Below are 24528 nucleotides of genomic sequence, written 5' to 3'. Positions count from 1 at the left end.
TTTTTGTATGTAAATTTATGTTTTGTAGGGGAAGGATGCTTGACTCGTCCCCTTTTTTCAGTTTCGCGAAAATAGGGAAAATTCTTATCTATGTACATAGGTATTTAGTTCGGAGTTACCTACGTGCGAAAAAGTTCGATCCCTGCAAAAAACATGTCCATTGAAATAATTAAGAGGGGTCAAGGCTCAAAGAACGGAGGACCCCATAAGACGATTGGGGTTCCAGTTAGGCAGACTTCCTCTATGACACCAAATCGTTTTGAAATGTAGACGTTAAGTTTTCACTATCATAACACAGTGGATGTAGAGGGAAAAGGTAAAATGTAGAGGAAAAAGCAAAGAAAATAGGGAAAACGGTAGAATTCTTACTACATACATAGGTGTAGAGATTAACTATGTTGTGGTTCTGGAGATAGAGCGATCAGTGTGTGAACTATGAAATGTGAACTGTGAACTGTGAATGGATCTTGTTCTTATAATATAAGATAATAACAATAAACCCTCGAGTTAACCAACCAACGGCGTGTAATTCGCAGAATTTTCCTCTTTTTTAATTTTCCTTCTCATCTTGTCCAATCCCGTAGTCTCCTTTTTCGTAGATCCCTCCTAACTGGTATCCTTCCCTCAACTATGTATCTACCTGCCTCGGTGGTGTAGTGGTCAAGGCGCTCGCCTGGTAAACAGGAGGGCGTGGGTTATCAATCCCAGCCGAGGTATGGAATTTTATCAATATAATTTGAGAATTTGACCACAATAATGGTAGTAGCCTACTGCTGGAGTAAAGGGACTTTTCAGTCCTATGCGAGCAGTATAAATAAGCACTATTACTTACTTACTTACTACCTGCTAATGTATCTACCTGCTACCTCCCATCTTGTGGATAATCCCCTGCCCCCCATACCACTCGCAGCTGGCTCTCCTTTTCAACATGTCCAACCCTGTAGCTTCCTTCAACGTCGTAGATCCCATTCCTTCTAAACGCATCCTTCCCATATACCTCCAGTATCTACCTGCCTCCTATCTTGTGGATAATCCCCTATCCCTCCCACATCACAGACTCTCCAATCTCGTGGTCTCCTTTGTCCTTCCAATGTCGTAGATACCATCCCCTCCTAACCTGTACCTCCCATGTTATACCTTATCCCTCCTATAACCTCATTTCCTCCTCCCCCTCCTCCACTGTAATCTCCTTCCATGTTGTTGATCCCTCCCATACCATAGACTTTCCCTTTTCTCCCCTCCTCCTTCTTTTTTTCCTGTCATAGCCTCCTTTCCATGATGTTAAAGATCCTTCCTAACCCATACCTCTCTCCCAAACCTACCTCCCATCTTCTAGTTTAGTCCTTTTTAGTCCGTCCTTCCTTTATTATTACAATAGTAATAAAAGGTATAAGGGACGGACTATTGTATTCGCTTCGGTGTCGTCTGTCTGTCACTCTGTCTGTTCCCAACTTAATAATAATAATAATACCACTGAAGATGCCGTAACTGGCGAAACCCGGTATGGTAGTGAATAAAATAATATTGTAAAACAAAAAAAGCAATCTGTTTTCATTTTCCCCTATTGATAAATATACAATATTTAATTTCACTTTTAGGTTTTAGAATTCACATAGTTTTTAATATTTTTTTTTTCTTTATGAAAACCTACATGTAATGTTTAAATCAAATACACGAGGCATTTGCCATCAATATCAATATATGATGATTGAGTAAATGAAAGACTTGTTATACTGTGATACCCACAACGTTGTGAAAAAGCAAAAGTTTACCACAAAGATTCATGATTTGACTTTGATTTTTTTTTTTTTTCATTTATTTTTATCCTATAGATAGGCAGGTACCTATCATGTTACATCAAGGTGGCTTAATAAGAGCGTTTTTGTTTTGATTGAATCTCCTCAGAATAGGAAGTGATTAATTGTCAATTTATGAGAACAGCCCGAGCCTCTACCTCTATCACTGTAATCGCCATACCTATCACTGCAGTGTAATCGCCATACCTATCACTACGAAGTTTTCGACGATCGAAATTTCCTTTGGGAAAGAGAGAAAAAGGATTTCCTAGAGTTTACTTGTGCTTCTTTCTGTGGAGCCCAAAAAAAATCAGTGTTTGGGTACGTACCTACATATTTGTAAATTTTGGAATTAAAGTGCATAAGTGCAAAAGTGGACGAAATAAAGGTGAAAAAGAAATAGGTGATGGCTACATAATACGGTAAAATTCCCTAAAATATACCTTTAGCAAGGCCGTATTTCAGGGGGGGGGCGAGAGGGCCCAGGCTCCCCCCTGGATCGCGAAAATGGTGGTGCAAATTTTGTCCAGAGAACCATAAAGCCAAAAAACCAAAAAAAACTGGTTTTTGGGGGATTTTTTTCAACAAATTAGGTAGGTACATAGGTACTGATTTTCTTTAATCACGATCGATTGAACTACGGGCTAAAAAATTCCCGGAGGGACGGAGCAAGCTTGTTTTTTGGCGTGATATAGCGCCTGTACTGAACCAATCCAAGGAAATCTCAGATGGTGTTTGATTTTAGTATCGGGATACGAACCCAGGACACATGGATTGGAGAACTTACTCTTTGGAGGAAGGATAGGGTGGAGGATCAGGACGAAACTTATGACTGGAGGGTGCTGGCGATGCTCTGCAATGACAAGATTAATCACACGAATCACGAAATTATTTACAGTCAATGATTATTCTTTTGTCCACTCGGCCACGGAGTACTCGTACATAACACTGGTCAACAAGCTGGGTCCGTCCCTCCGGGATTTTTTTAGCCCGTAGTTTATTCGATCGTGGTTAAAGAATACCTATGTACCTACCTAATTTGTTTAATATTCAGTTTATTATCATTCTTGTTTTTTTTTATTTTATTTTACGTGGTTAAAGAATACCTATGTACCTACCTAATTTGTTTAATATTCAGTTTATTATCATTCTTGGTTACGGATTTTTGGACGGTTTTCGACCGTTTTTTGGCGGTTTTCAGCTATACCGACTAAACGGTTAGATATATGGTAAAAGTTAGGGCAAAATAATACTCAAATAAGCATCATTCAATAGGATAAGGAAAGTCGTGTGATGTTCACACCAGATTTTTTACATAAAGCTAAATCAAAATTTTTAAGGTGTAGGTACCTTCAAAATCAAGCCCCCCCAAAAATTTAGGCAAGAACCGCCTATGGTGGGGAAGCAGCAAAAGTAGGAAGAAGAACAAAAAATGGAGGCCGGCAGACGCAGCAAAGAGAGGAGAGGACTAAAAATTAAAGAAGGAGAGGAAGAAGAAGAACGAAAAGGAGAATAAATGAGGAAAAAGGAAGAAGAAGACGAAGAGAAAGTGGGGAAGCAGCAAAAGTAGGAAGAAGAACAAAAAATGGAAAAGGAAGAGGACGAAAAGGAAGAGATGAAGAAGAAGAAAGAGAGGAAAGACGTAAAAAGAGGGAACACAGGCAGGAAAGGAGACGAAAGAGGAAAAATGAGAGGAGGTATAAAACTAAGCGTAGTAAAACATGGATGGGACGGAAAAGTTGAGAAGTAGAAGGAGAAGAGTGTAAAGCGGAAAATGAGAAAGAGGAGAAGGAAAGAGAGAGGGGAAAAATTAAGAACAAGCTATAAATGTATAAAAAAAAGCTCGTAAAATTAGCCGCCATCGAGTCGACAACAAGAGAATGGAATTTTTAGTTCCTGACGTAGGTATAGCCATATTATAAACTAGCTGAATTCCGTCGCTTCGCTCCGGAATACCGCTAGTTCATCTAGGAGTCCAACCAGTCCAACTTTTGGCTCCGAGTTACAGGGACTGACTCTGGCATTTTATGTTGGTTGGTTGATTGGTTGTCAAATAAACTTATTATCATCGTCATTAGCCTAATTGTCTTCAGGTAAGAGTGAGCTATTTATTTGTTTGCTTCCGTCCCTGATTATGTCTACTATGTCTGCTACGGAGTATCGTTTTACACTTTATACACGGAACACACTTCCTGTTGAAAATTAATGAAAATTTTGTATGGGAGAAGGTTTTGAAAGATGTGAGCGACTATGGAAGAAACGGAAGAGAGAGGTGATGAAAATGAAGAGAACAGAACGAAGAGAGGGGAAGAGTATAAGAAGAGGATGGGGAAGGCAGAGAAAAGTGCGGAGGAGAAGGAGAAGAAAAGAGAGAGAAAAGAAAGGGAAAGAGAAGGAGAACAAGAAAAGAGGAAGAGATAGGAAAGGAGAGGAGAGAGAAGAGAGGATATAACAGAAGAAAATAGAGGAAAAGAGAAGGAGGGTGGAGAAGGAAAAAGAGAACATAGAGAGAAGAGCAGAGTGAGAGGTGTGAAGAGAATAAAGATAAGAATAGATAAAAGAAGGAGAAGAGAAGAAGAAGAAGAGAGAGAGAGGGAGGGAGAGAGAGAGGAAGAGAGAGGGAGGGAGAGAGAGAAAGGAAGAGAGAGGCGTGAAAAAGAAGAACAAGAAAAAGGACATGAAATTTTATTGGATACCTGTAAGCCGACCCGGGGTAATAACATTAATCCGGCAGAAATTGAACACAAAGTTAGAAAAAAACAGTGCGATGGAAATAAATTATGAGGTGAAGGCAGAGAAAAGTGCGGAGGAGAAGGAGAAGAAAAGAGAGAGAAAAGAAAGGGAAAGAGAAGGAGAACAAGAAAAGAGGAAGAGAGAGAGGAAAGGAGAGGAGAGAGAAGAGAGGAGAGGAGATAACAGAAGAAAATAGAGGAAAAGAGAAGGAGGGCGGAGAAGGAAAAAGAGAACATGGGAGAGAGAAGAGCAGAGTGAGAGGTGTGAAGAGAATAAAGATAAGAATAGATAAAAGACGAGAAGAAGAAGAAGAGAGAGGGAGGAAGAGAGAGAGAGGGAGGGAGAGAGAGAGAGAGGCGTGAAAAAGAACAAGAAAAAGGACATGAAATTTTATTGGATACCTGTAAGCCGACCCGGGGTAATAAAATTAATCCGGCAGAAATTGAACACAAAGTTAGAAAAAACAACAGTGCGATGGAAATAAATTATGAGGCAACTGGAAACATTTTCTTTCACCTACGATAAAGTTATTCACGGGGATATGTTTTATGCAAAGAGGAGAAAAATGCTGTCGGTGAAAAATGCTGTATGACGTCATGTAAAATATACGTACGTATAGATTCAGCAAAATGTATAATGGATAGTTTGACTTTTTTGTATGTAAATTTATGTTTTGTAGGGGAAGGATGCTTGACTCGTCCCCCTTTTTCAGTTTCGCGGAAATAGGGAAAATTCTTATCTATGTACATGGGTATTTAGTTCGGAGTTACCTACGTGCGAAAAAGTTCGATCCCTGCAAAAAAAATGTCCATTGAAATAATGAAGAGGGGTCAAGGCTCAAAGAACGGAGGACCCAATAAAACGATTGGGGTTCCAGTTAGGCAGACTTCCTCTATGACACCAACTCGTTTTGAAATGTAGACGTTAAGTTTTTACTATCTAAACACAGTGGATGTAGAGGGAAAAGGTAAAATGTGGAGGAAAAAGCAAAGAAAAGAGGGAAAACGGTAGAATTCTTACTACATACATAGTTGTAGAGATGAACTATGTTTTCTACTATTTTTATACCCTCTTAACCCGGTATATATCCCTCCCATACCATAGACTTTCCCTTTGCTCCCCTCCTCCTTCTCTTTCTCCTGTCATAGCCTCCTTCCCATGATGTTAAAGATCCCTCCTAACCCATACCTATCTCCCAAACCTACCTCCTACCTCCCATCTTCTGGTTTACCTTCCCTCAACTATGTATCTACCTGCTACCTCCCATCTTGTGGATAATCCCCTGTCCCCCATACCACTCGCAGCTGGCTCTCCTTTTCAACATGTCCAACCCTGTAGCTTCCTTCTACGTCGTAGATCCAATTCCTTCTAAACGCATCCTTCCCATATAGATCCCTCCTGACCGGTATACCTGCCTCCTATCTTGTGGATAATCCCCTGTCCCTCCCACATCACAGACTCTCTCTTTCTCTCCATTCCTCTCTTTTTCATCATGTCCAATCTCGTGGTCTCCTTTTTCCTTCCAATGTCGTAGATACCATCCCTCCTAACCTGTACCTCCCATGTTATACCTTATCCCTCCTATAACCTCATTTCCTCCTCCCCTCCTCCACTGTAATCTCCTTCCATGTTGTTGATCCCTCCTAACCGGGTATATATCCCTCCCATACCATAGACTTTCCCTTTGCTCCCCTCCTCCTTCTCTTTCTCCTGTCATAGCCTCCTTTCCATGATGTTAAAGATCCCTCCTAACCCGGTATATATCCCTCCCATACCATAGACTTTCCCTTTGCTCCCCTCCTCCTTCTCTTTCTCCTGTCATAGCCTCCTTTCCATGATGGTAAAGATCCCTCCCAACCCATACCTCTCTCCCAAACCTACCTCCCATCTTCTGGTTTAGTCCTTTTTAGTCCGTCCTTCCTTTATTATTACAATAGTAATAAAAAGGTATAAGGGACGGACTATTGTATTCGCCTCGGTGTCTGTCAGTCGGTCTGTCGGTCGGTAATAAAAAGGTATAAGGGACGGACTATTGTATTCGCTTCGGTGTCTGTCAGTCGGTCTGTCGGTCGGTCGGTCTGTCCCCATGAAGGGTGTTTGAAACATATGTAGCATGGGAGTGACATCTCTGTGAGAAATACACATGGACTTCACAGAAAATATACTCCAATTACTCCATGTCCTTGTGAATCAGTTAAGTATGGTCCAAGTTTAAAGTTAGGAATTGGGTTTTGTCACAGTTAGATGCTGTACTTTGATTCTTTGGGTTGGGCCATTCATTATTATAGCTGCATGTACTCGTACCTACTCCTTTGGCTACAACCTATATCTTCGCAGACTTCACACTGTTACCATCACCGAAAACACAAGAACCTATGGGTCACACCGAATCATTCTTCCCTTTACCACCGACAAATAAACCGAGAGTACCGGGACTAATGCCCGAGAGCACATAGGTAATTTGTCTCGGCGGACCTTGCGCTTGGCTCCCGCCTCCTCATCAGGGCCCCAATCCCCAGTATTGGCCACGCGGGGAAGCATCTCCTTGCCCGCCGGCACTTGAGTGTATACCACCCACCTCGTCTCGGCGGATCTTGCGCTTGGCTCCCGCCTCCTCATCAGGGCCCCCATCCCCAGTACTAGCCACGCGGGGAAGCATCTCCTTGCCCGCCCGCACCTGGGTGTATACTTCTTACCTCTTCTCGGCGGACCTTGCGCTTGGCTCCCGCCTCCTCATCAGGACCCCCATCCCCAGTACTAGCCACGCGGGGGAGCAACTCCTTGCCCGCCCGCAACTGAGTGTATACCACTTACCTCGTCTCGGCGGATCTTGCGCTTGGCTCCCGCCTCCTCATCAGGACCTCCGTCCCCAGTACTAGCCACGCGGGGTAGCAACTCCTTGCCCGCCCGCACCTGAGTGTGAGACAGTATGGTAGGGGAGGGAGAGATAGACGTGGCGGGGAGGTTGTGGTGACCGCTGTGCTGAGGGTGGTGATGGTGTTTGACGTCGATCGCCATGGGGGCGACCACAAAGTGGGCCATGGCACTAGAGTGGGTTGGGGCTGGAAGAGAAGATAGGGGATAAAATGAGGTGACGAAATGTGACGCCCGAGTCCCACTATAGTGTAGGTCACTCACCAGTCAAGTACAGTCAAAATATTTTTACTAGCAATGGTCATGAAAAAGGAGTATTAGGGAATTCACATCCACCGTTAACATTTCAGTATTTCCACTCCCACCTAAGCACCTGTGAGAATCGTTGGCCGTTTTTTGAACGTTAGAGAATATTTGACTGTCGCCCCTCGTGTTCAATGCAGAGATTGCACCTTCTCCTCATGCTCTTCCTGATATTTCTGAAGATGTTTCTGGTCTCCACAAATAATCCGAAGGCAGCGACTATCCGGCCTATGAGGTCTTCTTCGCTTTCCACGGGTGTTTCATAAATGAGATCCTTTATGAATCCCCACACACAATAGTCTATTGGGTTTTTGTCAGGGGACCTAGCAGGCCATGGGATTGGTTCACCACGACCAATCCAATTTTCGGGGAAAAATTGGTCTAGAACCTCACGGCTTCTTCTAGCGAAATGGGCAGAATATTTGACCGTTCGTTGAACGAACACTGACTGGAACGTGACCTGAGCGGATAGTGGGAATCGGGATAAAAGCTCGATACTTGCCGATCGGTATCAAGCCTGATTAACAACAGCCCGATATCTAATACATAGTTAACAAATCAGAGAAGAGCTTTTCCCAAACCAAGAATACCTATCTATCTAGTAAAAAAATAGATTATTGTTTATTTTAAAAGGCGGAAAATGTTCTGCTCTGATTGAGTTGTTCAAAAACCAGCCAAAAAACAAAATTCACCAAAAAAATCTAACGAAAGTTAAATGAACAAAAGAAAAAAATCAAAACAACACAAAAAAAGTACGATGTTATAAACAGTTTTAGTAAACACTATAGCAAAAACAACGCGTCCCTACGCTTTAAAAATTTGAATCTCATTATTTTTCCCGCGCACACTTTGGGGACGAATTTCTTAGAGAAGAAATACTTTTTAAAAAAAAAATCTTTTCGGATTATTTATTATTTTTGACGATCTTTACGAAAAAAATACATTTGGACAGTTATATTTTTCATGAGAATCATCAATTACTCGGTTTCGAACCCAGAACTTTTTAATTGTAAGCCCCAAGTAATTGAAAATATTACCAATCGATTTCTCGTGAAAAAATACATAAAATAGAGTATCCAATTGTACACAAATGTTGAGTTTCAAACATAACACATTTCTCGGATTTCGAACCCTTAACTTTTTAACTGTAAGTCCCAGGTGTATGAAATCACCACCAGTGAATTCCTCAGATAAAAATACATGAGTTAACATATTTGGTTTAACTAAAATACTTAATGGGGACTTTTGAGACAAGAAAAACTGTTTTTACATGTATTTTTCCTATGGCGCACATTAAAAGTGGACACACTGTATACCTACCTAATACCAAAAGCAAAGAAAAAAGTAAAGGTAAAAAAAATATTAAAAACAAAAGCAAAAAACAAGAATAGATGCAGTTTAACAAACAATCCACCAGAAACAAAACATCCACTAGAAACACTTACCAATTCCAGATCCCGAAATCCAATCTATAATCCATTACGGGAATAAATCCAATCGGGGAAAAATCCGCGGCAAATCACACATTTTCTCCCTAATTTCCCATTTTCTTCCCTAATAGTACCACTACACAATGAAAAATTAACACATTCTAAAAAATCCTACTCTCTCCGGAGGGAAAAATGTCGAATTCGGACGGAAAAAAACAGCGCAAGAGAATTTATCTCAGTCTAACTATTTGGATGCAACTGAAAAATCCAGATATGGGAACGCAAGAATGAAAGAGAAGAGAACTAACAGGCCAGGGGCGAAGTAAGAGGGCCAAGCCCTCGGTGGCTGGGGGTTAACTAGCTCTGGGGGGGTTAAAATCATCAGGATACAGGATTTACGACACAATGTAAAGCACGAGAAATACATGACAAAGGCGCACACGAAACAAGCCAGCGGCGATAGCACGTCAAACGCACCAATTCCCGATGGATCACTGAAGTTGAGCAACGTTGCGCACGGTTGGTACCCGGATAGGTGACCACCTGGACAATCGGGTGCTGGTTGTTCCCAGCCCCACTCTGGCTGGGTGAAGTTAATGTGAGAAGGTGAGTAGCTTGTCGTCGAATGGTGGGTAAAACCCCCTCTCACTTGAAACTCTTAAAAGTCATACAAGCACCTACTTATACTCATATCATACCCTCCTCGGACCGAAAGCAAAACTCACCTATACTCTGTTGCACAATACTTGGGATTTGCTCAAGTTTGTATTTGTTGTGTTCAAACAATGCCTCAGCTAGATCCTGACTGATAGACAACCGCTCAAATGGGACTGCCTCATATGCCAGCTTAACCATCTCCACTCACCTATACTCTGTTGCACAATACTTGGGATTTGCTCAAGTTTGTATTTGTTGTGTTCAAACAATGCCTCAGCTAGATCCTGACTAATAGACAACCGCTCAAATGGGACTGCCTCATATGCCAGCTTAACCATCTCTGCACTCAATACTCTAAGCTCAGCTGAGGTGGGTTTCCAATTGTCCACCCCACTCAGTTGAACATCATACACAAAACTGCCCGACTTCACTGGAATTCAAATAAAAAAGGAGTAGTTTGGGTTTAATCTCACAAGAAACCTTCCCTCTAACCACTCTGGCTGGGTGAAGTTAATGTGAGAAGGTGAGTAGCTTGCCGCCGAATGGTGGGTAAAACCCCCTCTCACTTAAAACTCTTAAAAGTCATACAAATAAAGCACCTACTTATACTCATATCATACCCTCCTCGGACCGAAAGCAAGGAAAAAAGTGTCGACATTGTGGTACGTTTCCACTTTTGCAGATCATTCCGAGTGAGTGGAAAGGCACCATTAGGAAAATTAATATAAATTTCAGTCGTTCTGCCTTTGGCTTCGGGCCTGACGGAATATCCACGGGTGAAATACGCAAGACTTGCTCTCTCACGGGCATATCAGATGAAATCTCCTTCTCCTCTTTCTGTTTCCATGTCTCGCCAATAGGTATGTGCTATCAACGAAATAGTAGTAATGACAATATTGGTGATTGAAATGGATTATTCGAGGCTACAACAGAGTGTTTCTCATTTCCATGACAGAAATCCCAGGAGACCGCGTTTATTATTGACACCTATGTAAATAAATAAAAAATACGTCACTTTGTAGGTACATAGGTATCATTTTGTAGATTATTTAAGTTTTTTCGCGAATAGGTATGCTTCAACGGTAGTTCCTTTGGTTTTAATGAAGTTGTTTATCCAATGTCTAGTCCGTTCAAAAGCCCGGTACTAAGTGTAGGTATGTACTACCATTTTTTTTTACTTTTTCCTTATGCTAAAATCGACTAATATCTCGTTGATTGAAAACCACTGAGATATAGCCAGAACTACAAGCTGAGTTTACTTGGTTACCTAATCGTTTAGATTGAACAACTGGATTCTACAATCTGATTGGCTAAAAAGTTGAAAATCAACCAATTACATTGCTAAATCCCATACTTTACATTTAACCAAATTTAAATCCTCTTTCTGTTTCCATGTCTCGCCAATAGGTATGTGCTATCAACGAAATAGTAGTAATGACAATATTGGTGATTGAAATGGATTATCTGAGGTTTAACACAGAGTGTTTCTCATTTCCGTGACAGATATCCCAGGAGACCGCGTTTATTATTGACACCTATGTAAATAAATAAATAATACGTCACTTTGTGGGTACATAGGTATCATTTTGTAGATTATTTAAGTTTTTTCGCGAATAGGTATGCCTAAATCCTAAAAGGTAGTTCCTTTGGTTTTAATGAAGTTGTTTATCCAATGTCCAGTCCGTAAAAGCCCGGTACTAAGTGTAGGTATGTACTATGTACTACCATTTTTTTTACTTTTTCCTTATATGCTAAAATCGACTAATATCTCGTTGATTGAAAACCACTGAGATATAGCCAGAACTACAATCTGAGTTACTTGGTTACCTAATGTTAAACGATTGAACAACTGGATTCTACAATCTGATTGGCTAAAAAGTTTGAAATAAGCCAATTAGATTGCTAAATCCCATAGTTTACATTTAACCAAATTTAAACTCAAATTGAGATCTCGGGCATAAATACGTTAGTGATAGTATAGGTATTTCATTTTTCTATATTTTTTTTTTTTTTTTTTTTTTTTTTTTTTTATGAAATAATGTATTAAGTATTTTTGTACTTCAAAAGAAAAAAGTTAATGTATTTTAGTGGATATATAATTACATTGCTAAATCCCATAGTTTACATTTAACCAAATTTAAACTCAAATTGAGATCTCGGGCATAAATACGTTAGTGATAGGATAGGTATTCAAGTTTTCTAATGAAGATGTTGTTTAAAACATCTGTATCTAGCTATCTAGTCTGTTTAGAGGAGGGGGGGGATAGGACGGAGGACAACGGAAGCTTTTAGGGGGGGGGAAGGAGGAGGAGGAGAATAATGTGAAAAAGCTTGAGTTGTTCAGACTGGAAGCCTGGAGGGGTAAACGTAAAAAATGCATTTGCCGAGTGAATTTGTAATGGGGATTTTTTCTTCCTATTCCCTTTATAAAGACAGAAAGTAATAATACTCTTCTGGGAAATAATAAAAATAAAACTCTTCATACTCTAAGCTCAGCTGAGGTGGGTTTCCAATTGTCCACCCCACTCAGTTGAACATCATACACAAAACTGCCCGACTTCACTGGAATCCAAATAAAAAAGGAAATGATTAGTTTGGGTTTAATCTCACAAGAAACCTTCCCTCTAACATCATTTTTAAATATCCTGTTGACTACTGACATTTAAGATGCAATCCTAAAGTAAAGAATAAAATAAAAATGTTTAAATGTTTGTTGTTGTTTAAATGAGACAAAAAGTCCTCTACCCCCAAAAGGAAGGTTTCCCATTATTGTTGTTAAATTCTTATCTGCTTACCATTAGGTGATGGAAAGCTATGTAGTTGTACTTCAACATTATCTTTAAATGCATTAGATAGCACTGAACCCAGCATGATAGAGCAACTCCTCCAAAATGTCCGATTGCTATGATAGGGGTCCGAGTCATAGAAATGTAAGAGTTGAAGCTCACAGTCTGATTCCAGGGGACGATGCATGTCCCATAACTTAACACCGTCTATTAATGCGTATCTTTAAATGCATTAGATAGCACTGAACCCAGCATGATAGAGCAACTCCTCCAAAATGTCCGATTGCTATGATAGGGGTCCGAGTCGTAGAAATGTAAGAGTTGAAGCTCACAGTCCGATTCCAGGGGACGATGCATGTCCCATAACTTAACACCGTCTATTAATGCAAGCACTGATCGGTCACACAACATCTCAGACATGTCTGAAAAACAATTGGATAGGTGTGAGAGGTTAGAGAACTAGGAAAAAAGGATCTTGGCAAAGCCACTAAATACAGGTACTTGCATTTTTTTTTTTTTATTATTATTTTTTTTTTTTCCATCCTCAGAAAGAGAGTATGTAGGTAACACTCATCATTCCAATTCTGTAAGATAACTGCCTACAATAGTTCAATTTTCCTTGAAGATAATGATGAAAATATATACAATAAATTAAATAAATAATTGACTGTGTTGAAAAAATGGCCTTTAAAAAGCACTTGAAAATTACTAAGAACTTACGCTGTGCACAGTTGTATGGTGTGGATAGATTTTTGTTCATGATGAGTTCTGCATCCTCGGGAAGGCCTTTGTACGTCACGTTAATCTTCTCAATTCTACCCACTGCATTTTGCTGTCGTTTGAATTCTTTGTTGAAAATATCATTCTGCTTCTGAACAATGTTGGATGAAATTTGCCCTGAAGGAAAAAGTGACAGAATAGAGAGTTTAATAAGTGATGATCTGATGAGGTTCGTTAAGAATACTTAGAGACTGTGCCCAAACCTTCTCTGAGCATACTCAGACTGTCAGACATTGACTAACATGAGATTGTAGATCTGGCTAACTATTTCCTAATTCACAGGGCATTTTTATATCATTCTTCAAGTTGAAACTTCTTGAAGTCCAAACCTTCTCTGAGCATACTCAGACTGTCAGACATTGACTAACATGAGATTGTAGATCTGGCTAACTATCTCCTAATTCACAGGGCCTTTTTCTTTCTTTCTTCAAGTTGAAACTTCTTGAAGCGGTTTTTTTTAAAAAAAAAAAAAAAAAAAAAGGTTTCAGCAATAGTCAGGGTTGTTAGGTAATCTCGTTATAGTAATGGTGTGAGTGTATAAAGGCAAGTCTACACTTGCTATTGAACGAATTTATCGGTTGAACGAATGTGCGCTTGTTCGGGACGTATGAAGCTTTTAGACGATGTAGATCTGTAGATCCGCCCTAAATAAAATTGATGTATCAAATAAAATGAGGTAAAAGAGCTGTAAATTAATCTGGAAAATTAAATTGATGTACAACAATAATTGCACATATTAGTGTATTGTTTACCACCAAGTTTATACAAATACAAAAATGTGGTGGACATTTCGCGATCTTCAAATTGTCAAGTCATATTCCTGAAAACATTGACGACTTTGATAAAGAACACAGTGAACCGTGAACACCTTGCCGCGTTTGCACAATGTGACCAGTTTTTGGACCGAGGCGAGGATTCGTTACACACGGCAAGTCCATTTAGAGGATTCGTGGATTCGTCCGATGGTGTCGGTAATCCAGTTGCAGAATAGACTGAATCCACTATAGATTTCACTATACACGATGAGTTTTAGATTGGCCTCAGACTATTTCAACTTTTGGATTTGGCTGTGTGTAGACAACTAGACACCTTTAAATTCGAATTTTAGGAATAACTTCAGCCCATTTGGACTTTTGGATTCGTCGCCTGAAGAACTCGAAATACTCGATTACTCAACGCGACGATATTCAAGTATTCAAAGCGACTGCTCAAAATCTTTCAGAAGCTCTTGTTAGAACACCCTCTTTTATGCCAGAATTCTATAACACCTTGCCGCGTTTGCACAATGTGACCAGTTTTTGGACCGAGGCGAGGATTCGTTATACACGGCAAGTCCATTTAGAGGATTCGTGGATTCGTCCGATGGTGTCGGTAATCCAGTTGTAGAATAGACTGAATCCACTATAAATTTCACTATACACGATGAGTTTTAGATTGGCCTCAGTCTATTTCAACTTTTGGATTTGGCTGTGTGTAGACAACTAGACACCTTTAAATTCGAATTTGAGGAATAGCTTCAGCCCATTTGGACTTTTGAATTCGTCGCCTGAAGAACTCGAAATACTCGATTACTCAACGCGACGATATTCAAGTATTCAAAGCGACTGTTCAAAATCTTTCAGAAGCTCTCGTTAGAACACCCTCTTTTATGCCAGAATTCTATTTCCACATCAGGGCCGGTCTTTGTCTAAGCGCCAATTTGTTCACTAGACGCCAGGGTTGGCTGATACTCCACTTGTTGTCCGGGTAACCGACCTGGGTTCTAAAAACAAAACCAGAAATCATGCCATTAATAGATTGGGCTACGTTTTATAATGCGGAATGTTATTAAGAAACAGTTGCCAAAATAATCATGTTCATATTTCTATTATTCATCACGATACCCGAGTTGTTGTGAGGGCAAATGGAAATCAAAAACTTGCAGTCCATGTTCATATTTCTATTATTCATCACGATACCCGAGTTGTTGTGAGGGCAAATGGAAATCAAAAACTTGCAGTCTCAAAACTTAGATTAGGCTCTTCAAAACTTAGACTAGGAAGTATTGGGAAAATTACACATAAAGAGTGAGAAAATACTTCTACAAGAAAACAATGAAAGTTCATACTTACCAATTTCTTTGCTCTCTCCTCCAAAATTCCGTAGGCAAAATGATTTAGCTATAGAAAAACAAAGAAAAGATAAGAACAATTGTGAATACATGATGGTAAAACACCTAGTTTGAGAACACACATAAGACAAATTAAAACTACATTTCATATCGGCACTTTCGTAAGTAATACCTGCATTATAATATTATACCATGTAAGTATGATGTTATTATGAACACAAGCATGGCTTTTCTAAGAGGTTTGATAGAGGGAACTGTAACTGCTGAGATCTTGTAGTCCCAAAATCGAAGAGAGAAAGATGACAGGATAGGAGAAAACCAGCCGTTCTGCGAACGAACCTTATGTCTTTAGGATAATAAAAGCTGATAACTTTGAATGAATTAATTATAATAATTAGCTAACCACCCAATATTTGTGTCCAATTTTACGTCATCACTTGAGCAGGCAATTTATTTTAATTTATTTTCAACCAAGAGGGAGGAAAAAATAATCTTACCTTGATGGATTTAGGAAGTGCAACACCTTGGAATCTATAGAACAGTCCGGCATCTGTTTCTACTTGCTGTGCCTGAAACATAACAATAACATTGCTGAAGAAAAGGGATATGGATGGATTCCGGTTGGCTGAAAGAGCTCAATAATTGAGAATCCCGGTATTAAAGCCTTTAAAAAAATCTTCCTCCCCTTTTTATGATAATGAAATAGTTGATGTCTACGTTAAGAATGGGACACTATCACATAATCGACATATATGTAGATAGACAGGCTATGACAACAAGTTGTCTCATTGCTAGAAAATAAACATGACGGTGGGGAGAAAAAAAGCAAAAACTTACAGCAGCTATGGTGCACCTGCCTAGATGATTAGTATTAGACATCATGGGACCTCTACTGATATCAATATGATCCTTGATTCGGTACACTATGACTTTGCCATCTGAAAATACAAGACATACAATTTTAATAGACCAATATTATCTCTAGTCAAATATCAATTGGGTCAAAAATCATGAGCACTTTTGGCCTTTTTCTTTCAAAGCAGATTTAACTCTTCAAAAAAGGACCACTTTTCTAAGTCACTACTGGGACTCGAACCCAAGCCTGTCGAATTAGGAGTCCAACGTTATACCTTTGAAGTCTCAACTACTGAAGCTAAGTTAGTGAAATAAAGTAACACAATTTTACACATAATAATATTATTTTGGTAGTCGTTTATTTCATCTCATTTTCAACCAATAAGTAACAAACACGAAAATGTAGCTATCTAAGGCCTAAGAACAAATTTGTTGTAGAATACAATTAGGTGCCTAATAAAACACGAAATTAGGGTCGGGGCTCACCAAGTTGATAACCAAGAATATATCTGATTTTCCTGCCTCTATTGAACTCAACCCCATGTTCATCCAACTTGGTATAAAGCCCTGACCTTACAATTGAATACGATCTATACTATGCAAACCAATGATTCAAATTGAACCGTATGTGTCGAATGCAATGTGCATGAGTTTTAATATGCGCAGCGTGTTGCGTGACTTTCAAGATAACGGGCGTCGAGCGCTAGCGCTAATAAACCCCCACGTTTTCAGAAAGGCACTTAAAACTTGAGGTCTTGAGAGTCTTTGGTCTTCTGGCTACTTGAGCTGAAAGTGCGAGAGGAAGAAGAAAAAACTGCGTGTCCTGCTTTCTGGAGATAGGATAATGAATAATTTGTTCAAAGACCGATTTACTTGTGTTTTCCATTCAATCTCTTTCTCTTGGTGTCCGGGGTGTATCCAACAGAGTCACATACACACACCCCCGCCAAAACCCCTTCAAATTGAACCGTATGTGTCGAATGCAATGTGCATGAGTTTTAATATGCGCAGCGTGTTGCGTGACTTTCAAGATAACGGGCGTCGGGCGCTAGCGCTAATAAACCCCCACGTTTTCAGAAAGCAGAAAGGCACTTAAAACTTGAGGTCTTGAGAGTCTTTGGTCTTCTGGTTACTTGAGCTGAAAGTGCGAAAGGAAGAAGAAAAAACTGCGTGTCCTGCTTTCTGGAGATAGGATAATGAATAATTTGTTCAAAGCTTTTACTTTTACTAATGTCCACCTCGAATTTCTAAGTCACTACTGGGACTCGAACCCAAGCCTGTCGAATTAGGAGTCCAACGTTATACCTTTGAAGTCTCAACTACTGAAGCTAAGGTTAGTGAAATAAAGTAACACAATTTTACACATAATAATATCATTTTGGTAGTCGTTTATTTCATCTCATTTTCAACCAATAAGTAACAAACACGAAAATGTAGCTATCTAAGGCCTAAGAACAAATTTGTTGTAGAATACAATTAGGTGCCTAATAAAAAACACGAAATTGGGGTCGGGGCTCACCAAGTCTGATAACCAAGAATATATCTGATTTTCCTGCCTCTATTGAACTCAATCCCATGTTCATCCAACTTGGTATAAAGCCCTGACCTTACAATTGAATACGATCTATACCAGGGGTGGCCAAACCGGGAACCGGGTTCGCTTATTTTGAGGGAACCAAAAAAACATGTTCATATTTCTATTATTCATCACGATACCCGAGTTGTTGTGAGGGCAAATGGAAATCAAAAACTTGCAGTCTCAAAACTTAGATCAGGCTCTTCAAAACTTAGACTAGGAACTAGGAAGTATTGGGAAAATTACACATAAAGAGTGAGAAAATACTTCTACAAGAAAACAATGAAAGTTCATACTTACCAATTTCTTTGCTCTCTCCTCCAAAATTCCGTAGGCAAAATGATTTAGCTTTAGAAAAACAAAGAAAAGATAAAAAAAACAATTGTGAATACGATGGTAAAACATCTAGTTTGAGAACACACATAAGACAAATTAAAACTACATTTTTCATATCGGCACTTTCGTAAGTAATACCTGCATTATAATATTATACCATGTAAGTATGATGTTATTATGAACACAAGCATGGCTTTTCTAAGAGGTTTGATAGAGGGAACTGTAACTGCTGTGATCTTGTAGTCCCAAAATCGAAGAGAGAAAGATGACAGGATAGGAGAAAGCCAGCCGTTCCGAGAACGAACATTATCCCATCAGGATAAAATCCGCCCCGGGCGGGAATCGAACCCGCGGCCTAGCGCTTACAAGGCAGACGCACTACCAACTAAGCTAACTAGGCTGGCTGCTGATAACTTTGAATGCATTAATTATAATAATTAGCCAATCACCCAATATTTGTGTCCAATTTTACGTCATCACTTGAGCAGGCAATTTATTTTAATTCATTGAGTACCTACCTAATGGAGATATTTTGAATATTTTGGTTAGTAGGTACCTACATAGGTATTATTATTCATCGGCATCGGTTTGAAGTGTGGTAAACGCAGCTATATGGAAATAATTGTAACAAGAAATTCACTGATTCTTGGAAAGAGAAGAAAGCAAAGCGTGAGAGGAGGAGAGGGGGGAAGGGGTTTAGTTTTCGCTTGACCGCTCAAGGGTTTGGTATGTGGATTTCCAGAAGTTGGCAGATGACATTCAGAATTAAAGAAAAATGGCTTAGCAACAAAAATTGGTGAGTTTATTTTTTATTCTTTGGGTGTGGGTGGGGGGGGGAACCTCGAACACTTTTGAATATTAAGAAGGGAACCGCAACGAAAAAAGTCTGGCCACCCCTGATCTATACTATGCAAACCAATGGATGTAGATCTATGATTCTACCTGAAAACAAAATACTACAGGTTCACTTTATACAAATATTTCCAGGAGTCAAATGAAAAGCTTGATTCTAAACTACACTTAGGTCCGTTTTTAAATCATTACAGGAAATGAAAAAAATCAACTTTTTCTGTCAAGTAATTTAGGTTAGTTTAGAATCAAGCTTTTCAATTGCCACTCCTGTATAAGACAATGTGTTATTGGGGAACTTATTGTTTAATAACAAATGTATTAAGATAATAAAACATGATTATAAATTATAACTTGAATGTAGGAAAGCTGTGTTCACAAACACAAGATAATAATATTCAATTCAATTATTTTTACTTTATATTTTTTACTGTTCAAGTACAGGATAATATGTTAATAACAGGGCAATAATATCTAAAAATAATTACTTGGATGTTGAATTTTTGTGAGGACGGTTAGGTAATATTCGTGAATAGTTGAAGTTACTGGAACTAATGTTTTGTATTTATAATTTTGAAAGAAGTGAGAAGATAATATTTCGACAGAGTACCTATTTGATTATTTGGCCATAATTTTGGAAGAAGTCACTCGATATTGGTATCTGAAGCCTGAACACAGCTTAACAATTCCCTACATTTGTACCTACCCTAATAAAATTGCAACATGTGTATAATATTTATAAATTATAACTTGAATGTAGGAAAGCTGTGTTCACAAACACAAGATAATAATATTCAATTCAATTATTTTTACTTTATATTTTTTTACTGTTCAAATACAGGATAATATGTTAATAACAGGACAATAATATCTAAAAATAATTACCTACTTGGATGTTGAATTTTTGTGAGGTAATATTCGTGAATAGTTGAAGTTACTGGAACTAATGTTTTGTATTTAAAATTTTGAAAGAGGTGAGAAGATAATATTTCGACAGAGTACCTATTTCACCTATTTGATTATTTGGCCATAATTTTTGAAGAAGTCACTCGATATTGGTATCTGAAGTATGAACAAAGCTTAACAATTCCCTACATTTGTACCTACCCTAATAAAATTGCAACATGTGTATAATATTATTATAATATAAGATTTACTTCCAAAATTTTTACTTACCTTAGCATAATAATATAGTTTAATATATAAATATCTAATATTTTTTTCAATACAATATATGTTATTGAATTAGAATATGTATATTTAAATAATATAAGGACGAGGATAGGAATGTTAACTTGCATGTAGCACACACAATATAATGAATAATATAAATTTACTTCCTATATTTTTACTTAACTTAGCATAATAATATAGTTTAATATATAAATATCTAATCATTTTTTCAATACAATATATGTTATTGAATTAGAATATGTATATTTCAATAATATAAGGACGAGAATAGGAATGTTAACTTGCATGTAGCACACACAATATAATGAGAAATAATAATAATGATAAGGGAGAACGGGAGAGAGGAGGAGTCAGGTTGCTTTCCCAAACCTGATTCCATATCCGTTCAGGTCACGCTCCAGTCACAGTACAGTTCAAAATATTTTACAGGTGGTTAAATGGGAGTGATTGTACTGTGCTGTGACCTAATGATAAGGGAGAACGGGAGAGAGGAGGAGTCAGGTTGCTTTCCCAAACCTGATTCCATATCCGTTCAGGTCACGCTCCAGTCACAATAATAATGATAAGGGAGAACGGGAGAGAGGAGGAGTCAGGTTGCTTTCCCAAACCTGATTCCATATCCGTTCAGGTCACGCTCCAGTCCAGTCACAGTACAGTTCAAAATATTTTACAGGTGGTTATATGGGAGTGAGTGTACTGTGCTGTGACTCAAACAGATTTTAACTGTAGTGTGACTTACACTAAAGTGGGAAATCGGGCTTAAAAGTTCAAGGGTTTTAGAAGGGTGATGAGAATTTCAATTCTTCTCTTTCTTTGGTTTCCTGACATTCAAGATCAACTGAATTCATTTTTCTCGATTAACGTGTGTTTTCTCAGAACAAAAGAATGGGAAATGTAAGATTTTTCCTATCTCTTATTCTGAATTAATGGGTTTCCAAAGAAGGATAGAATAGGAAATAAATGGTTTCCCCTCTCATAATTTTTCTCAAGTGATGTATGTTCTCACTAATGGGTTTCCAAAGAAGGATAGAATAGGAAATAAATGGTTTCCCCTCTCATAATTTTTCTCAAGTGATGTATGTTCTCACTGAATAGCATAGGAAATACACGGTTTCCCTCGGAAGAATAAAATCTATATATGATTTCCCCTCTCTTTATATTTTCCACGTTTGATTCAACAAGTGCAAGCATGGAAGAAATAGGAACACGCGATCCTTACGTTTCCATCTAATCCTTCTTGAGTGGCGTCTGCTTCAGTTGTAGGATAATCGACCTCATTCGGGAGACGTCCTTGTTGGTTCTGCCCACCTTGGGGTTGAAATCGCACAGCTTGGCAATCCTCTCCCATTCAGTACCGGGCTCTATGTCGTCTACCTCTGCGACGAATTGTTTCTCTGCGTTCCTGAGGGAAAATGTACCCGAACCGAGGGGTTAGAATTAGTGAAACTTACAAGTAGTGCTTTCATTTGACTGTCTGATTAAGACAAGAAGTTCCGTCATAGCATTTATCGCAGTGTATTCACACAGAAAAGGGAATCTTAGACCCGATGGGGCCCCAAACTCAAGAGCAAAAGAACTTTCGTTTTGTGTGTTTGTATTTTCTTTTTTCTTAAAATTCCTTAAAAGAAAAAAAAATCGCATTAATTCTAGCGTCACGTAATTCGGTACCTATGTAATGGGTTTAAAATTTGAACTTACAATGCAGACTCCCTGTGAAAAGCAGCATTAAAACAAACGAACACAAATGAGATGTAATCAGTAAGAAAAGGTAATTTAAAAGGAACTAGATAATTTTAGGTAGATAAGTAAAAAAAAGGAAGGAGTGCCATAAAAATAATAGTGAAAATGCCAAGTCTGAAATTAATTTGAGATTGTATATCCCACCCAACGGTTATAACCTAAAACCACACCTAAAATGACGGCTAAAGCACGTTCACATATTTTCCGTTTTTGATAGTTAGGTTGTTGATTTGTATTAGATAGTAAAGGGAAACCGTTTATATTGTAAATAAATAAATAAATAAATTAGGTAGATAAGTAAAAAAAAAGGAGTGCCATAAAAATAATAGTGAAAATGCCAAGTCTGAAAATAATTTGAGATTGTACATCCCACCCACAGCATCATTTTATAACCTAAATCCACACCTAAAATGACGGCTAAAGCACGTTCACGATGCGTGACGGTCGCTAAAGTTAAGCTACAATGAGCGTGATTGGCATCGGAACGAGTGACCATTTATTCCGAAGTACACCCAGCCTAGTACAACGGAGGTGGCTTTAATCCCGATAAAGAACGTTCACAATGCGTGACGGTCGCTAAAGTTAAGCTACAATGAGCGTGATTGGCATCGGAACGAGTGACCATTTATTCCGAAGTACACTCAGTCTAGTGAGTACAACGGAGGTAGCTTTAATCCCGATAAAGAAAAGAGTGATTGGCATCGGAACGAGTGACCATTTATTCCGAAGTACACCCAGCCTAGTACAACGGAGGTGGCTTTAATCCCGATAAAGAAAAGTGTTAATGAGAAATTAATAGTAGGTAATTGGTCAAATGGTCACATACCTGTTGGCAGCTTTGGTTTTGGCTATGAGTTCTTCATGATGACGATACCACTCTTCCAGTTCCTTCTTGGCAGCTTTCCTCATCTCTTCCTTTTTCTTCTCCTCTTCAGCATCTGAAAATCAAATCACCAAACATGAATATCGTGTTCTAACTTCTCTCTTATTATTTTATTTCATTACATGTGTCCGTAAGATAGGCAAGGTACCTTTGCAGCTTTGATAGAGGGAACTGTAACTGCTTATAAGCAGTTAAAGCGAAGAGAGAAGGAAGACAGGATAGGAGAAAGTCAGCTGTTCCGAGAACGAGCCTTTGTTCTAACTTCTCTCTTATTATTTTATTTCATTACATGTGTCCGTAAGATAGGCAAGGTACCTTTGCAGCTTTGATAGAGGGAACTGCAACTGCTTATAAGCAGTTAAGAGAGAAGGAAGACAGGATAGGAGAAAGCTAGCTGTTCCGAGAACGAGCCTCATCCGTTCAGGATAAAATACGCCTCGGGCGGGAATCGAACCCGCGACCTAGTGCTTACAAGGCAGACTACCTTTCAAGTTAACTAGGCTGGCGTTTTGAGTACTTCTTCTTCTTCTTCTTCTTCTTCTTCTTCTTCTTCTTCTTCTTCTTCTTCTTCTTCTTCTTCTTCTTCTTCTTCTTGTACTTCTTCTTCTTCTTCTTCTTCTTCTTCTTCTTCTTCTTCTTCTTCTTCTTCTTCTTCTTCTTCTTCTTCTTCTTCTTTTTCAAAGTGGCATCTTACCTTTTTCTTCTAGTCTCTGTTTCTGAGCTTCTCTCCACTTTTTGATTTTCTCTGGTTCTTCTCTAATGGGGGGAGTCTTGGCAGGGGTGGGAGGTTGACTGAAAAGTTCTGCAAGTGTAAAACAAGAGATATATTTTAGCTACCTATACGCTTTCTTTAAAATAAGTAGTCTACTTCAAAAGGAACAGGGTTCTGAATGTCATTAGCCCCTTATGAAAAATATTAAGTGTGGATAACACCAATCGAAAGTCTCTAAAACTCATTAGATATTTCAAAATAAATAATTCTTGAAAATTCAAAACTACCACCCCCTGAACAAAACACTGATCAGTGGGGAACCAACACACAAAGTAAAGAAATTTCTTAAAAACAAGAGAAACGAGTGCTTTAGAAAAAGAAAAGGAAAATGTGCAGAAGATAACACAAACTTTCACCTAACCAAAACTGATTCACGTTAAAGTGATGAACTAAACATTTCGAAAATTCTTTGAACAGATCACCCAAAATCAGTCTGATTTTTTATAAGAGGTAAAACTTTTGACTCTGAATTCGGGAGGCTAGGGTTCGAGTCCCAGTAGCGACATAAAAATTTGGTAGCGTTATTTCGAGGTGGACATTTGTAAAAGCTTTGGCTCAAAAAATATAATACCTAGGATATGAATGAAAAGAATTAACTTACTAAAAGGATTCGACATTGCCAAACATAAAAGTAGTAGAGGAAACTGCACAGACCGACACCGAAGCGAATACAATAGTCCGTCCACTATACCTTTTATTATTAGTAATAATAAAGGAAGGACGGACTAAAAATCCAGGCATTATTGGGTTAATTAAAGTCAGTCTACCTGTCTTCTGAATTGGCCAAGTGTTTCTCGGATTGTAAGGAATTTTCATAAAGTGATTCATCTTGGTTTGACGTTTCCCTGAAATAT

The 24528-nt window shown here is 38.6% G+C and overlaps 4 protein-coding genes and 1 long non-coding RNA gene across 5 annotated transcripts in view; all 5 read right to left on the bottom strand.

Moving 5' to 3' along the window:
- Positions 1-9379, bottom strand: part of LOC103505993 (ankyrin-3-like) — a 135804-nt gene extending 126425 nt beyond the window's left edge. The window contains exons 1-2 of the mRNA XM_026821173.1: positions 9152-9379; positions 7344-7591 (exon numbers count right to left, since the gene is read on the bottom strand). Of these exons, the coding sequence (XP_026676974.1) occupies positions 7344-7571 (228 nt within the window). The 5' untranslated portion in view covers positions 7572-7591; positions 9152-9379. The remainder of the gene's footprint in view (positions 1-7343; positions 7592-9151) is intronic.
- LOC103505990 (39S ribosomal protein L39, mitochondrial-like) lies at positions 8088-13719 on the bottom strand. The gene is made up of 6 exons (XM_026821172.1): positions 13689-13719; positions 13300-13476; positions 12816-13001; positions 12589-12645; positions 9989-10223; positions 8088-8166 (listed from the first exon to the last, which is right to left on the bottom strand). Exons 1-6 carry the CDS (start codon positions 13717-13719, stop codon positions 8088-8090), a joined length of 765 nt encoding a protein of 254 aa, XP_026676973.1.
- A 332-nt stretch (positions 13720-14051) lies between these two features.
- On the bottom strand, positions 14052-16413 carry LOC103505988 (39S ribosomal protein L39, mitochondrial-like). The gene is made up of 5 exons (XM_017442671.2): positions 16307-16413; positions 15967-16038; positions 15471-15518; positions 14628-15121; positions 14052-14227 (listed from the first exon to the last, which is right to left on the bottom strand). The coding sequence occupies exons 1-4, from the start codon at positions 16349-16351 to the stop codon at positions 15047-15049; spliced, it is 240 nt and encodes a 79-aa protein (XP_017298160.1). The 5' UTR covers positions 16352-16413; the 3' UTR covers positions 14052-14227; positions 14628-15046.
- Positions 16414-20493: 4080 nt separating this feature from the next.
- LOC113466073 lies at positions 20494-21277 on the bottom strand. Its single transcript, XR_003390591.1, has 2 exons — positions 20988-21277; positions 20494-20743 (listed from the first exon to the last, which is right to left on the bottom strand). It is a non-coding gene; the product is annotated as an uncharacterized LOC113466073 (long non-coding RNA).
- A 51-nt stretch (positions 21278-21328) lies between these two features.
- LOC103505981 (clathrin light chain) lies at positions 21329-24315 on the bottom strand. Its single transcript, XM_026821179.1, has 4 exons — positions 24276-24315; positions 23597-23704; positions 22846-22957; positions 21329-21681 (listed from the first exon to the last, which is right to left on the bottom strand). The coding sequence occupies exons 1-4, from the start codon at positions 24289-24291 to the stop codon at positions 21507-21509; spliced, it is 411 nt and encodes a 136-aa protein (XP_026676980.1). The 5' UTR covers positions 24292-24315; the 3' UTR covers positions 21329-21506.
- Positions 24316-24528: the final 213 nt, after the last annotated feature.

Source organism: Diaphorina citri, unplaced genomic scaffold (assembly GCF_000475195.1).
Source record: "Diaphorina citri unplaced genomic scaffold, Diaci psyllid genome assembly version 1.1 scaffold207, whole genome shotgun sequence".
NCBI classification, from domain to species: Eukaryota; Metazoa; Arthropoda; class Insecta; order Hemiptera; family Psyllidae; genus Diaphorina; species Diaphorina citri.
The sequence above is the reverse complement of the archived record's forward strand: the minus strand, read 5'-3'. Positions and strand labels throughout refer to the sequence as shown.